The sequence below is a fragment of the Scyliorhinus torazame genome, chromosome 19, assembly GCF_047496885.1.
Source record: "Scyliorhinus torazame isolate Kashiwa2021f chromosome 19, sScyTor2.1, whole genome shotgun sequence".
Taxonomy (NCBI): Eukaryota; Metazoa; Chordata; class Chondrichthyes; order Carcharhiniformes; family Scyliorhinidae; genus Scyliorhinus; species Scyliorhinus torazame.
Window position 1 is genome coordinate 47,491,497 of NC_092725.1, and position 13,390 is coordinate 47,504,886.

At 51.2% G+C, this 13,390-nt stretch overlaps 1 protein-coding gene across 3 annotated transcripts in view; it reads right to left on the reverse strand.

Annotated features, from left to right (window-relative positions):
- Positions 1–3,084: 3,084 nt before the first annotated feature.
- dgki (diacylglycerol kinase, iota) overlaps positions 3,085–13,390 on the reverse strand; it is a 558,727-nt gene continuing 548,421 nt past the window's right edge. For all 3 annotated transcript variants that reach the window (XM_072484255.1, XM_072484256.1, XM_072484254.1), the window contains exons 33-34: positions 10,151–10,250; positions 3,085–7,326 (exon numbers count right to left, since the gene is read on the reverse strand). In XM_072484255.1, coding sequence (XP_072340356.1) covers positions 7,210–7,326; positions 10,151–10,250 — 217 coding nt within the window. In that variant the 3' untranslated portion in view covers positions 3,085–7,209. The remainder of the gene's footprint in view (positions 7,327–10,150; positions 10,251–13,390) is intronic.

The window sequence follows — 13,390 nt, forward strand, 5'->3', positions numbered from 1 at the left end:
TCAGTGAGCAGGATAGGAACAGCCAGCAACCAAGCTCAAGGCCTGTGCAGCAGGAATCCTTGATGGTTTCAACTGCATGTAATCTGAGTTCATGCTCCACATGAACCAATTGGGAAGAGCTGCCGGATCAATCCAGGGGGAAAACTGGCTGGAGGCTGTCACTGAAAACCCAATCAAACAGGCCCTTGAACAAAGGTCACCTTTCGGAAGATGTTCAAGAGATTGGGGGTGAGGTGGCATGGTGGCAGCCAGGGAGGAGGGCAGCACGTGGATTATTTGTGGAGCCTAGAAGTACATCCTGTCCCATGAGGAAAGAGCAAACAAAAAGGAAGTAACTTTTCTGGCACTGGTCACACCTTTTGACAGGTTTGGTTTGGTCAGAAGGCACTGGGCCTTCCTGGCGCTTACGATTGCCGCCGGGTACCAGTCATGCCATAATAGCCTGATTCATATATTTAAATAAAGCTTCCCCAAGATATGGGCTGGTGACCTTGGCGGCTGTAATTTAAAATTGGACTTGACACGCCTGAGGCCAATGGGTACTTGTCCCACTCCATTTTAATGGAGAGTTAAAGATGTCGTGCTGGATTCTCCGCCCCGCCATACCACATCTCTGCCCGGCCCGCCAGCGGGATTCTCCATTACACCGGCCGGGCAATGGGGTTTCCCATTGTAGGGCACCCCATGCCGTTGGGAAACCCCCGGGCGCCGGCCAAACAGAGAATCTCTCCGCCAACCCCCCCGCCGCCGTCCCGTTTCTCCAGGGTCTGGATATGAGTGTTTCAAAGGATCCCTACAGTGCAGAGGAGGCCATTCAGCCCATAGGGTCTGTACTGACCCTTCGAAAGAGCACTCTATCTCGGCCCACTCCCCCCTCTGTCCCTGTAACATTAGCATTGATCATGGTCAGTCAACCTAATCTTCACATCATTGGATTGTGGGAGGAAACCGGAGCACCTGGAGGAAACCCACGCAAACAGGGGGAGAAAGTACAAACTCCACACAGACAGTCACACAAGGCCAGAATCAAACCCTAGCCCCTGAAGCTGTGAGGTAGCAATGCTAACCAATGTGGAGCACCCTGGGGGCAAATTTTCATTTGGGATTTGTGAACCCATATCTTGCACATTTCTGTATCCTGATCCCACACAGCATTAGCCGGAGGGAGGTCACACAATTTGCAAAGCAGCAGTCACTAATTGGCCCAGGTACAAGTTTGGTGATTATGTGCATTTAGCCAAGGAGGATATGGGAGTAAGCACAAAGGGATGATTCAAATGACAAATGGAAGCCCTAGCTGGGTTTTGGAACTGGGTGAGCAGGAAGGGCAGAGGCCAGTGATGGTTTGGTCAGCCGTCCCCAGGAGGCCTCAGTCTTTACCACGAGGCCCTGTAGACCAAGCAGTGATGGCTAGAGTTAGCCATGGAGAACAGCAACATCATGTCCCTCTTAAGAGTCCAAACATCTCTCCTCACAAAATAACGGCCCTCAGTTCTAGCGATGGCAACTCTGAGCCTCTACACAAGCAACTCAGTTTAACTTACTTCACACTGCAACCATGAGCATTAATGGCTGCCTGCTGTGTCTCTGATAACAATGCTGAACCATGTCCCAGATCCCCGCCGATCCCCATGGTGACCATTGGAAAATTTCCGATAGTTACTCCCCACACTCCTGTCATTTCATTTTTTTCAAACTCCACAACAAGCAATTCAATAGATGTGTGCGGGTTTCCAGCACCCTTACTCTTGTCCTCCCTTTGAACGTCTAAATACATCGCTGTGAAGAAGAGAACCAGACCCCTTCCAACTGCGTGACTTACCAGGCCCACACCTGAACTCAACCCACTGGCCATTGAAGATTCAGCCCCTGGTGTCAGCTGGCCTTTAGGAATTGCACTCAAGGACCTTGGCACAATGTTTCAGGGTTTGTACGAGGATCCCACAGGATCTGTAGCTGCTGAACTGGAAGACAGCTCACATCACAAGTGCACATAGCCAGCCCTGTACTTGTGAAAGATGCTTTGGAGAGGTGCTGGGCCTCATTGCTAGCCAGTGACACTTGCCTCTAATAATAAATAATAATAATCGCTTATTGTCACAAGTAGGCTTCAATGAAGTTACTGTAAAAAGCCCCTAGTCGCTACATTCCGGCTCCTGTTCGGGGAGGCCAGTACGGGAATTGAACCCACACTGCTGGCATTGTTCTGCATTACAAGCCAGCTGTTTAGTCCACTGTGCTAAACCAGCCGCTAAGGGTATCAAGAGGGTCAGCGATGATGCCACGCAAGCTATCGATGCTTACCATGCCATCCTGATAGTGTGTACTCACTCACATGTCAAATATAAATGATTGGAACTTAGTCTTGGAAGCTTTTTGAAAAGTGTCAGTTGGAGGCAGTCATGTCACATTAAAGGAGAAAGGATTTGCAATTATATGGTCACCATAGAATTTAGCATAGAATTTACAGTGCAGAAGGAGGCCATTCAGCCCATCGAGTCTGCACCGGCTCTTGGAAAGAGCACCCTACCCAAGGTCAACACCTCCACCCTATCCCCATAACCCAGTAACCCCACCCAACACCAAGGGTAATTTTGGACACTAAGGGCGATTTAGCATGGCCAATCCACCTAACCTGCACGTCTTTGGACTGTGGGAGGAAACCGGAGCACCTGGAGGAAACCCACGCACACACAGGGAGGATGTGCAGACTCTGCACAGACAGTGACCAAAGCTGGAATCGAACCTGGGACCCTGGAGCTGTGAAGCAATTGTGCTATCCACAATGCTACCGTGCTGCCCACATCCAAAAGTGCCCCAGAGCCAAGGGATCAGGTTCCTGAGTTCAGGTCAGTTCAGGTGCAGAGGGCACCTTGGATGGGTGCCACCTGACATCAGCTCAAGCTGACAGGAGAGGAAAACTGGTTCCTTCATCTCAAGGGACTTGCCTGTTCTGCAGAACACTGTAGAGTTTTGTCTAACAGACATGCAGCCAAGTCCTGCCAACAGCAGGCGAGGAGAAGAGCCAGTGATGATGGTGGCTGCGGGAGGCCTACTGGTGATCACATGTGGTGGGGGGGGGGGGGGGGGGGGGCTGCATGCTCTCCTTTCACAGGAAAACAGACCAACTCGTCTATCCAGCTTGTCCCATGTTATTGTGCTGTTCTCTCCTGGGGGCAGGCAATTGAAAATAAAAAAAAACACCTAGGCCTTGTCAGGCCAAAAGGTTCAGCACCCTAAAGGTTCTGACCCCTTTAGCTGATCAAATCTAGTCCAGGAGACCCCTTTGACCTTGGGGCCACTGGATCCTTTATAGCCACCGTGAGCGGTTTAATTTTCCATCCGAAAGAGGGTTAGTTTCCTCAGGTGGGCCCGGAACAGGCAGGCAGGGTAAAGACCGCAGGCGGGATTCTCCGGTTGCCGACGCTGAAATCGAGTTCGGCGATTGGCTGGAGAATACCCGTTTGCGTCCAAATCGGGGGCGGTGCTACTTTTGTGATGCTCCGCCCCTCCAAAGCAGCATACTCGCAGAGCACGGCCCGCGACATATCGACGGCCTCAGGACATTGCCTGAGGCCCGACCCCCGATGCTCCGCCTGTGACCAGCCGAGTTCCCGATTGTGTCGGTCAAGTGTGGAACTCGGCATGGCGGCTGAGGATTCAGTCCAGCACCGTCACAGTCGGGAGCGGGCCGACCCGCAGGCAGGGGAGGATACTATTCGGAGCTGGGAGCACTGTGGGGTTGTGGTCCGGGGCGCGCGAGCCGGCCATGTAGCACAGCGCGTCCGCTTCAAGCAGCCGCTATGGGAATGCCCAGCCACGGACCCAGCAATTTTCCAGGGCATGTCAGCAGCTCGAGCCGGGTGCTCTATGCTGTCATCCTGCTAGCCCCCAGCAAAACGGTGGCCATTTTGTCTGGCGCAAAACGACACCGTTCCCACGTCGGCGTGGGGACATAGCCGCAGAATCAGAGAGTCCAGTCCCGTACCTCATGGCAGTCCGTGTCCCTCTCACTCACACCTGCATAAAACTACACGGATCACCAAAGGATGCAGGCAGATGGGGTGTCCAGCACATGGATATCCAGGAGGAAGACGCCTTATCCTGGATAATTACCTCGAACAAGCAGGTAACCAATTCCCAGCAGTGTAGCATAAATTACAGCGGTGATGCTCAGAACACATTTGACGTCCTTCATTAAGTCCTCATTAATTCCCTGTGGCTTCTGGTTTATGCTTCGTTTGGAAATCTAGAAAACAGGAGGTCATTTGGACAAGGGATCTGCTTCCGGCTCAGGAATTGGATATGTTTCTTTTTTGCCATTGGCTGCTGCTGAGCAACTGCGATTCAGTGACGTTCAGATGGCCATACCACAGAAGCTGGTTCAAGTCCTCACAAGGTGACATAAAATGGTCCCCCAGTCAGGAGGCTTCATAGGTGTTGGGCTGCGCTTGGTCAGGTGCTCAACCAGCCCTTATGGTGACAAAATGAAGCCAATAAGGAATTAGTGTCTGCGCCTGTCCCTGCGATAAATGCTTTTGTCTCCCTTCTCACTGAGAATCCAAGGATGTACAAGGGCAACGAAAGGAGGCTGGAAATATCTGATGAAAAGTCCCTGAAACATTAACTCTCGTTTCAACATTATCTGTTTTCAGTGCAGATTTCTAACATCTGCATTTTAAAAATATTCTTTCACCAGATGGTGTCGCTGGCTAGGCCAGCATTTATTGTCCATATCTAATTTCCCTTGAGGAGGTGGTGGTGAGCTGCCTTCTTGAACCCCCTGCAGCCCATGTGGTGTAGGTACACCCACAGTGCTGTTAGAGAGGGAGTTCCAGGCTTTTGACCCAGCGACAGTGAGGGAACGGCCAATATATTTCCACGTCAGGATGGTGAGTGGTTTGGAGGGGAACTTGCAGGTCACGGTGTTCCCAAGTATCTGTTGCCGCTGTCCTTCTGAAGGTAGTGGCCGTGGGTTTGGAAGGTGCTGTCAGAGGATTTTTGTTTTTGTAGGTCGGAGGTTCGCTGTCACCTCCCTGTTCGAAAGGGCACATGTGCTGGGATCATTGTGAGCCTGTGAATGAACTGAAGCTGGCAATGAATAAGGTTCAGGTCAGTTCAGATGCAGTGGGCACTTTGGATGGGCACCGCCTGACATCAGCTCAAGGTGACGGGAAGGAAAACTGGCTCGTTCATCTCTCTTCGACAGAACACTCAGTAAATGTTTTCATACAAACTATTCCTCTGCGATGTTGGTAACAGATGCCCTGATTTTGACTTGAAGTGGGAATCGCAGGGCCATCACGGCGGCGCAGTGGTTAGCACTGCTGCCTCACGGCACCGGGGACCCGGGTTCGATCCCGGCCCAGGGTCACTGGCCGTGTGGAGTTTACATATTCTCCCCGTGTCTGTGTGGGTCTCACTCCCACAATGCAACAATGTGGTTTGGCCACATGAAATTGTCCCTTAATTGGAAAAGAAAATGAATTGGGTACTCTAAATTCATAAAAAACATAAAAGAAAATGAAGTGGGAATCGAGCAGTGGGGTGATGGTTAGAGTTGAGGCAAGCTCCAGATTTCCCCTCCCACAACCTTGCAATGTGAGGTCTGGCCTTCCCCTCCATGTCCTGTCCACTGGTCAGATGGATAGTGAGCGGGGGAGGGTTTGGGGAACATCAGAGCCAGTATTGATGCTAGAGCACCTGGCACTCAGGCAAGGCACAGGGAGGAGGTTGTGGGTTTGTGAGGGGGTTTGGTGGGGGGGTGGGAGTTTGGGCAGGGGAAGCCTAAACATTACTTTCCTGGTCGCAGAGGGTAAGTAAAAATCATGCCTGGGCTCCTCTGCTTCTCTTCCACCTTATTGGAAAACCATAATAGCTTCTCTGCCGGTGTTCCCAATCAGACCCCACTGACACCACTGATTACGTGTCCTTGATATTTGTTCAGTAGCACAGTTTAAAAATTTGAACTGCCCGAGATGGATGGGTATGTCTCCTGGGTGATTTTAACCATCTCCAGTCCAGGGGCTGCCACATCTTGACTGTCGTGGCGATCTACTCGGTGGAAATGACTTCCTCTTGTGTCTTCTTTGTTGTCGACTCAAACCTGATCATGACAGCCACTGGATGGAGGGAAGACAAATAGTGCCCCATTTTTGGTGTTGCGAAGCCCAGGTCAGTAACAATGTCAAGGGAGTTTAACCATTCATATGCATTGGAAATAGATATCAGGCTTCCCTGGTTACAGATACCCGACTTGGTGATCGCAGTGAAATCCAGTTTGAATGAGTGGTGAAGGAGGTGACCAAATGAAAAACATGCAGAAGAAAATATTGTACAACATGTGTATCTACGCACTGCTGAGCGAGTGTGGTTCTGACTGGTATTGACCAGGGAAAGCCCATCTCTTGTTCCTGTACTCAGAACAATCCAAAGTCAAGAGTTTCGCTCGGCGAACGCCGCCCGTTAGGCTTTTGCTAAGAGCACAAGAACTGCTCTCACTTTGTCTCCATCCTACAATTCAGCGCAGGGCACCAGTTTCTCTCTTGCTTGTTGATTTAATGCTCTCCAAGGTTATATTGACATCCCAAACCCGGAAAGTCAAACAAGCATTTGTCAAAGCAGGGTCATTGACGCCTGCATTAGGTGGAGAGAACTCTCTAACTTGCCCATTGGTACCCGAGTATACGTTCTCCAAGTCTTTACTATGTGAAAATCCCCACTCAGATGTTACATTCTGAAGGTAATGCACTGCAGACCTTTTCTGATTGGCTTTGAGATAGAGTTGATTCCAGGGGTTTGTCGAGATTGTGAAAGGCCCCAGTTGTCGGACGAGAAGAAATTTTGAAGAATGATTGATCTCCTGGTGCTAAAATGGAGATCATTGCAGTCTGCTGGAGGCTCGTCTCTGGTTGTAATGTGATACAATGGTGCTAAGGGTGAACGAGAAGTAATTTGTTGCTCAAGCTTGGCTTGGCTTCCAATGAGCCAATAATGCGGTGGTGTGCAGCTAGTTGTCTGAATAGTATGTTCTTTTACTGTTGTCTCAGTAACTAGCATCTCTTGCCCCCATCTTTCCCTAATCCCACTTCCTTTCTCATCCATCAAGCAGCAGGGTTCAAAGGGATGCAGTTACTGTGAATCCCAATGTGGAAACGCCAACAGTGACGCTGCCAGCCACCTCCTGATGCCTCGCCAACATCCTTATCCTCAGACTGCTGTCTCCAGGTCCTCGCGTGCCACCACCTGGTAATGCTGCCTGTTCTCCAGGTACGCAGCGAGCTCCAGGTCTCCAGCCTCCTGTGCTTTGTGTCTTGGAGTGTTGCCCTGTATGGAAACAGCGATAGAAGGAATGGACCATGATCGCCACAGACAAAATAAGTGCAGACATAAGAAAATCACAAGGATTTGAGGCAGCCTTGTCCGTGCATTCATGTGTTCAAGTGTGTCATGTCTAGTTGGATCTACAAGTACCTTTTTTAATTCGCTTGGGGATGTGGGTGCAGCCGGTAAGTGAGGAATTTATAACCCGTCCCAGAGAAGGTGGCAATGTAATTGACTGGCCTGATTTACCATTTCAGAGGGGGTTAAGAGTTTCCTCTTTGCTCTGAAGACGAACCACCCAGACTCGAAATGTTAACTGGGAGGAAACTTCCTAAAAATGCATAAGAGCGTTGGCTCGGGCAAGAAAACCAATGTGAAGATCAAAGTCTTTTCTCGCTGCACCGAGCATCATTTTAAAAGGGGAAGCGAGAATCAGACATCTGGAGGGGTAGAGCCTAAAGAAGCCAACAAGAACCCTGAGAAAAAGGGTGCTCGGATCTCCGACTGCAAATACCCCCCCCCCCACCCAAGCACTGGGGCACCCGCCCACCACAACACCAACATCGGGGCACCCCCACTTCCTACAGTGCCCATCCTCATAGGCATCGGGGCTATCCCTCTCCCCCCCCCCCTCACAGGATTGGGGTTCTCCCCCCACCACACCCACCAGAGTTTCAGGGCTCTCTTCCCCCCTCATCCCCATATCATACATAAGGGGACCCCCCCCCCCCCCCAATTTCAGTGCCAGGGAGCCAGGACATTGTCCACTCATGTCCCTTACCACCCAGGAGCTAAACTTACCTCCACGCCCCCGGCATGATCACCATTTCTGTTTTTTGTTTCTGAAAATCAGTAGTGATCACGCTGCCGCGATGTCATACTGACTGAATGGGATATCATACTGATGAGATGGACAGTCATAATGGCGTCAAGGCCAATAAGTAGATTAAAATTTACGGAAATCCGGACATGAACCCGATCATGTCACCAGAAGAGGGCGGAGACCGTCCCAAACTGACCTCTCGCCGGATGCAACTGCCGTTTTTGGCCGCTCGTGAGACTTAGCGACCATTATGGGATTTGTGCCAGTGGTGAACTAACTCGCGGCCTCTGTTTCTCTCGCCATAGATGCTGCCAGACGTGCTGAGTTTATCCAGCATTTACTGTTTTTATTTCAGGTTTCCAGCATCCACAGTATTTTGCTTTTATTTAACAGTCGAGAAACCAGAATTTAATAATCTGGGTTCAAAATCCACCATAGCAAGCTGAGAGTTTACAATTAGTTTTGGATTATTTAGAAATAAAAATTTGGCATCAGTAGAAGTGATCGCAAAGCCGTCAAATTGTAACAAATCTCAACTGTTTCATTTGGAGGGTTAGGACAGCAGGTTTCAGATCTTTCCAAAGAATTAGTGGGTGAGGCGGTTAGGGTGGGTGAGGTGGTAGTTGGGTGGAGGGTTAGTTAGACATCAGGGGAAGAAGGGGGGAGGGGAGAGGTGGAAGACAAGTCTATTCAGAGGATAGTTGGGTGGTCAGGGCGTGGTTGGGTTGGCTCAGGAAGGATAGTCAGATGGTTGGGAGGTGGCCAGGCCTTGCTGGGGAAGGGGGTCATGTAGTCAGGTTGTTCAGAGTGGTCAAGTCAATTCAGGGGTGTAGTTGGCTGGTCCAGTATTGCTAGTTGGGTAGTCGAGTGGGGTAGAGAGGGTAGTTGTTGATTAGAAGGGATAGTCGGACTAGGGGGATAGTCGGGTGGTCAGGTGTTGGTTGGGGTAGTCAGGTCAGCCGGGTAGTGATCAGGTTGGGGGGGGAAGGCAGTTGGGTAAAGTTGGGGGTAGTCCGGGGAAGTAGTTGTGGGGGGCTCAGTGGTGTGATGGGGGTGGGGATCAGTTGTGGAGATAAGCACTGTTAGACGTGGTTTTAATCTGTCTAATATTTCCTGGTAACAATTCAGGCAGACCCCACAGCACTGTTCCAAGTCTCTGACTCTAACTCAGAATTTGAGACATTTGAGGAAGTTAAAACCTCCCAGGACATTCCCACATAGGTCCGTGCGTCAGGACTTCAACAAGATCCTGATGCATATTTCCAGTCGGATGTCTGGTCTCCAACCATCGGGAGACTGGAAGATTTGGCCCCTGAAATCTTCTAAACAATCAGCCTGGTTTCAGGAAAAACATTCCCAGCAGAACCAGGGGTCTTGCCCACTCTTGTCCAGGGTGAGGTTTTCTAACAGGTACTCTCCCATATCTTCCTCAAGAACTGCCAGTCTCTTCAGGTTGGTGATGTGGCCTTCTGTAGGAAGGCAATCCCGGTGAGTGTAAGGAAAAGCTGAAGGAATTGGGTGTTTTTCTTTGGTAAAGGGGATTCTGAGAGTTTTGAGTTGAAAATGTTACAACACTGACAGGAACTGGAAAAATCGATTGTAAACTAGGCTGTGGGGATATCAGTTAAAGGTTATGAAACCCAAGAAGGGAGGCTGGTGAACTGGACGATATAAATAGGATTAAGAAAAACAGGGTTCCCGTTCCCGCAGACCCGTTTCCTGGCACGTGCTCCCCAGCCGGGAGTGGGATCCTCCGTCCCAGCAGCTGGCCAATGAGGTTTCCCATTGTGGCCACCCCCACGCCAATGGGAAAGCCGGGAGTGCGCTACCGGCGAAGAGGAGGATCCCGTTGATGGAGAATCCTGTCCTGTGTGTTTTCTGGTGTGGAAATAAATTGAGGAGTGTGGTAAGAGGCAGGCTTGTGATTTATGAGGAAGGGGATGTTTATTGGTTTATTGACCGCTTTTTCATAATAATTCATCCAACTGCAGAGCGGTTCCTTACCTCAAAATCTGTCTGCATCAGTGAGGCCCCAGCATCGATGAGAAAACGACAGATTGTGCGATACCGGTGAAATGCTGCTTTGTGCAATGCTGTCTCGCCCCTATTGAAAGAATAAGATCCCTTAATTAAAGTTTGAATTCAGTCTCCTTTTCATATTCTGGCAATCAATCTGTGGCTCAGAAGGGGCTGAATTTTGTACTCTTCAAGGTGAGGGAGATCATGCCATGAATACGTATCTAACTTCAAAACAGCGGAGATCAACTTTGCAACAGGAAGAACAATAAAAAAAGAGGCCACTAGACTCCATCATTGACTATTAACTGGTCAGACATAAGTAATTCGAGGCAGACAGTCAGTAAGAGTTTGATAAGTGTTTGGTTCAGTGACTACCTACTTCCTGCGCGCAGCCTGCCACGGAACAGAATCGCAGACCTCCCAACCGGTAGCCCCTCTTGTTTATTGACGAAGTGCTCTGGGAGTGCCTACGCAAGGCGCTGGGGGTTTATAAGATGATGAGGAGAATAGGTAGAGTGGACGTTCAGAGACTATTTCCTCGGGTGGATGTAGCTGTTACAAGGGGCATTACTACAAGGTTCAGGGTGGGAGATTTAGGAGGGATGTCCGCGGTAGGTTCTTTACTCAGAGAGTGGTTAGGGTGTGGAATGGACTGCCTGCTGTGATAGTGGAGTCGGACACTTTAGGAACTTTCAAGCGGTTATTGGATAGACACATGGAGCACACCAGAATGACAGGGGGTGGGATAGCTTGATCTTGGTTTCGGACAAAGCTCAGCACAACATCGAGGGCCAAAGGGCCTGTTCCATGTTCTATGTTCTAATAGGGTAAGGAAATTTAAACCACCGTGTGGAAGGAGGCCGGTAACAAAAGGGGAGGGGGAGGCGAAACAGGTGGGATAGTCAGGGATAATCCCGAGGAAAAAGAAAGACATGAGTTTTGGTCCGTGTGTGTAATGAGTTTTACAAGAAGTCAGTGTGGGAATTGGTGCCCCGGGAGTACCTTATGAATAAAATCAAGAGTCATGTAAAAGAGAGAGAGATTAGAGTCTCCACTCTTAGTCCAAAGGGGAGTGGTATGTGCTTTTGGAGTGATGTGTGCTTTTGGGACCAAGAGATGGATAAAGACGATGGAGATATAAGACGGGATTCTTCGACCCTCCGCACTGGAATCGTGCCCGGCGCAGGGGCGGAGAATAGCCGTTCACGTGGAAATCCTGCGCGATGGCGCTTCCGCAATTCTCCACGGACCGCGCGGCCGAGGCGGAGCCGGTCGGGGGCCGTTGGAACAGGCACCCGCGGCGATTCTCTGCGGTTGACCGGCCGAACTCCCGCCGGCATGGTTTACATGTGGTACCACCCGGCGGGAGCTGGGACACGCGGCCCCATTGGCGGTCCTGGTGGGGGGTATCTGACTCCGGGGTGGGCCTCAACGGTGGCTAGGCCCGCGATCGGGGGCCACCGATCGGCGGGCCATCGCAATCTGGGAGGGAGTTATGTTCCTCCGCGCGGGCCTGCTGTGTGGCTCCGGCTCCATGTTGGCGGCGCCTGCTCCGAGGTGGGCCGGAGCGCACATGCGCGGCCGTCTGGCAGCCAGAGCTGCGGGTCGCACGCCGGGGCTCTGCTAGCCCCCTGGAAACCGGAGAATCACCCCGCAACTTTGAGGAAAAAGTCCGGAGTGATTCCCACCCGTTTTCCGGCAGGCATGGGGACTTAGTTCCCAGAAGGGAGAATCCCGACCATAGTTTGGGGAAATATGGGGCGAGATTCTCCGACCCCGAACCGGGTCGGAGAATCGCCGGGGGCTGGCGTGAATCCCGCCCCCGCCGGTTGCCGAAGTCTCCGGCACCGGATATTCGGCGGGGGCGGGAATCGCGGTGCGCCGGTTGGCGGGCTCCCCCGCTCGATTCTCCGGCCCGGATGGGCCGAAGTCCCGCCGCTAAAATACCTGTCCCGCCGGCGTAAATTAAACCATCTACCTTACTGGCGGGACAAGGCGGCGCGGGCGGGGTCCTGGGGGGGGCGCGGGCAATCTGGCCCCGGGGGGTGCCCCAACGGTGGCCTGGCCCGCGATCGGGGCCCACCTATCCGCGGGCAGGCCTGTGCCGTGGGGGCACTCTTTTCCTTCCGCCTCCGCCATGGCGGAGGCAGAAGAGACTCCCTCCAATGCGCATGCGCGGGAATGCCGTCAGCGGCCGCTGACGCTCCTGCGCATGCGCCGCCTGGAGATGTCATTTCCGCGCCAGCTGGCGGGGCACCAAAGGCCTTTCCCGCCAGCTGGCGGGGCGGAAATTCGTCCGGCGCCGACCTAGCCCCTCAATGTTGGGGCTCGGCCCCCAAAGATGCAGAGGATTCCGCACCTTTGGGGCGGCGCGATGCCCGTCTGATTTGCGCCGTTTTGGGCGCCAGTCAGCGGACATCACGCCGTTTCCGGAGAATTTCGCCCATGGGGTGGGATTCTCCATCCCATCAGCCCCGTCTTCCGGCGTGATTCTTGGGGGGTGGGTTCCCATTGTGGCTCGCCCGCGCTGTCAGGAAACCTGCAGGTGTGGGTTTGCTGCCGGCGAAGTGGAGGATCCCGCCAATGGAGAATCCCACAGATGGATTTTGAGTTTGGAAAAGAGAAATGAACAATTTGGAAAAGTGTTTGAATGGTTGCATTTCGAATGCATAGTTGAAACAAAATGTCTGGTTTGGGAAAATGATTGGTTTTATTGAATGGAAGGTTGAAAGGTATTTTGCAGACTTTAATCAACTCATTCAGAGCTGCTGTCAGCTGAGTTGAAAAGGCAAACTTGTATTTGCATAAGTGCCGCCTGTGTGTTACGGTGTCGGTGTGATTTTCCCCTTATCTGTGAGGCTATGTCCAGTGCCTGCAGAATTAAACCTCTGCGGTCTGGTTCTGTTAGTTGTTTTAAAGTTGATTGTTTAACATGTGCATGTAGTCATGTTTTGAATTAGGTTGAGGGGATGGATAAACTATAATAAAACAATAAGAGGAGTTGTTGAAATACTTGCTTTGTTAAACTTACTTTTTAAAATGTGATTCTTGACAATTTTCCTCTTTGAGTTTTAATTACAGCTTTGAAGGAAGGAAGGAAGGAAGGAGACGACGTAACCTAACTTATTTCCCATGTTTTCTTTAAATGTTCCATTTTAGTTTCAGTTTTTCATTGTTAAAAGTGAATGAAAGCAAAGTTCAATCCTGTCAATGGAAGCTGAATAT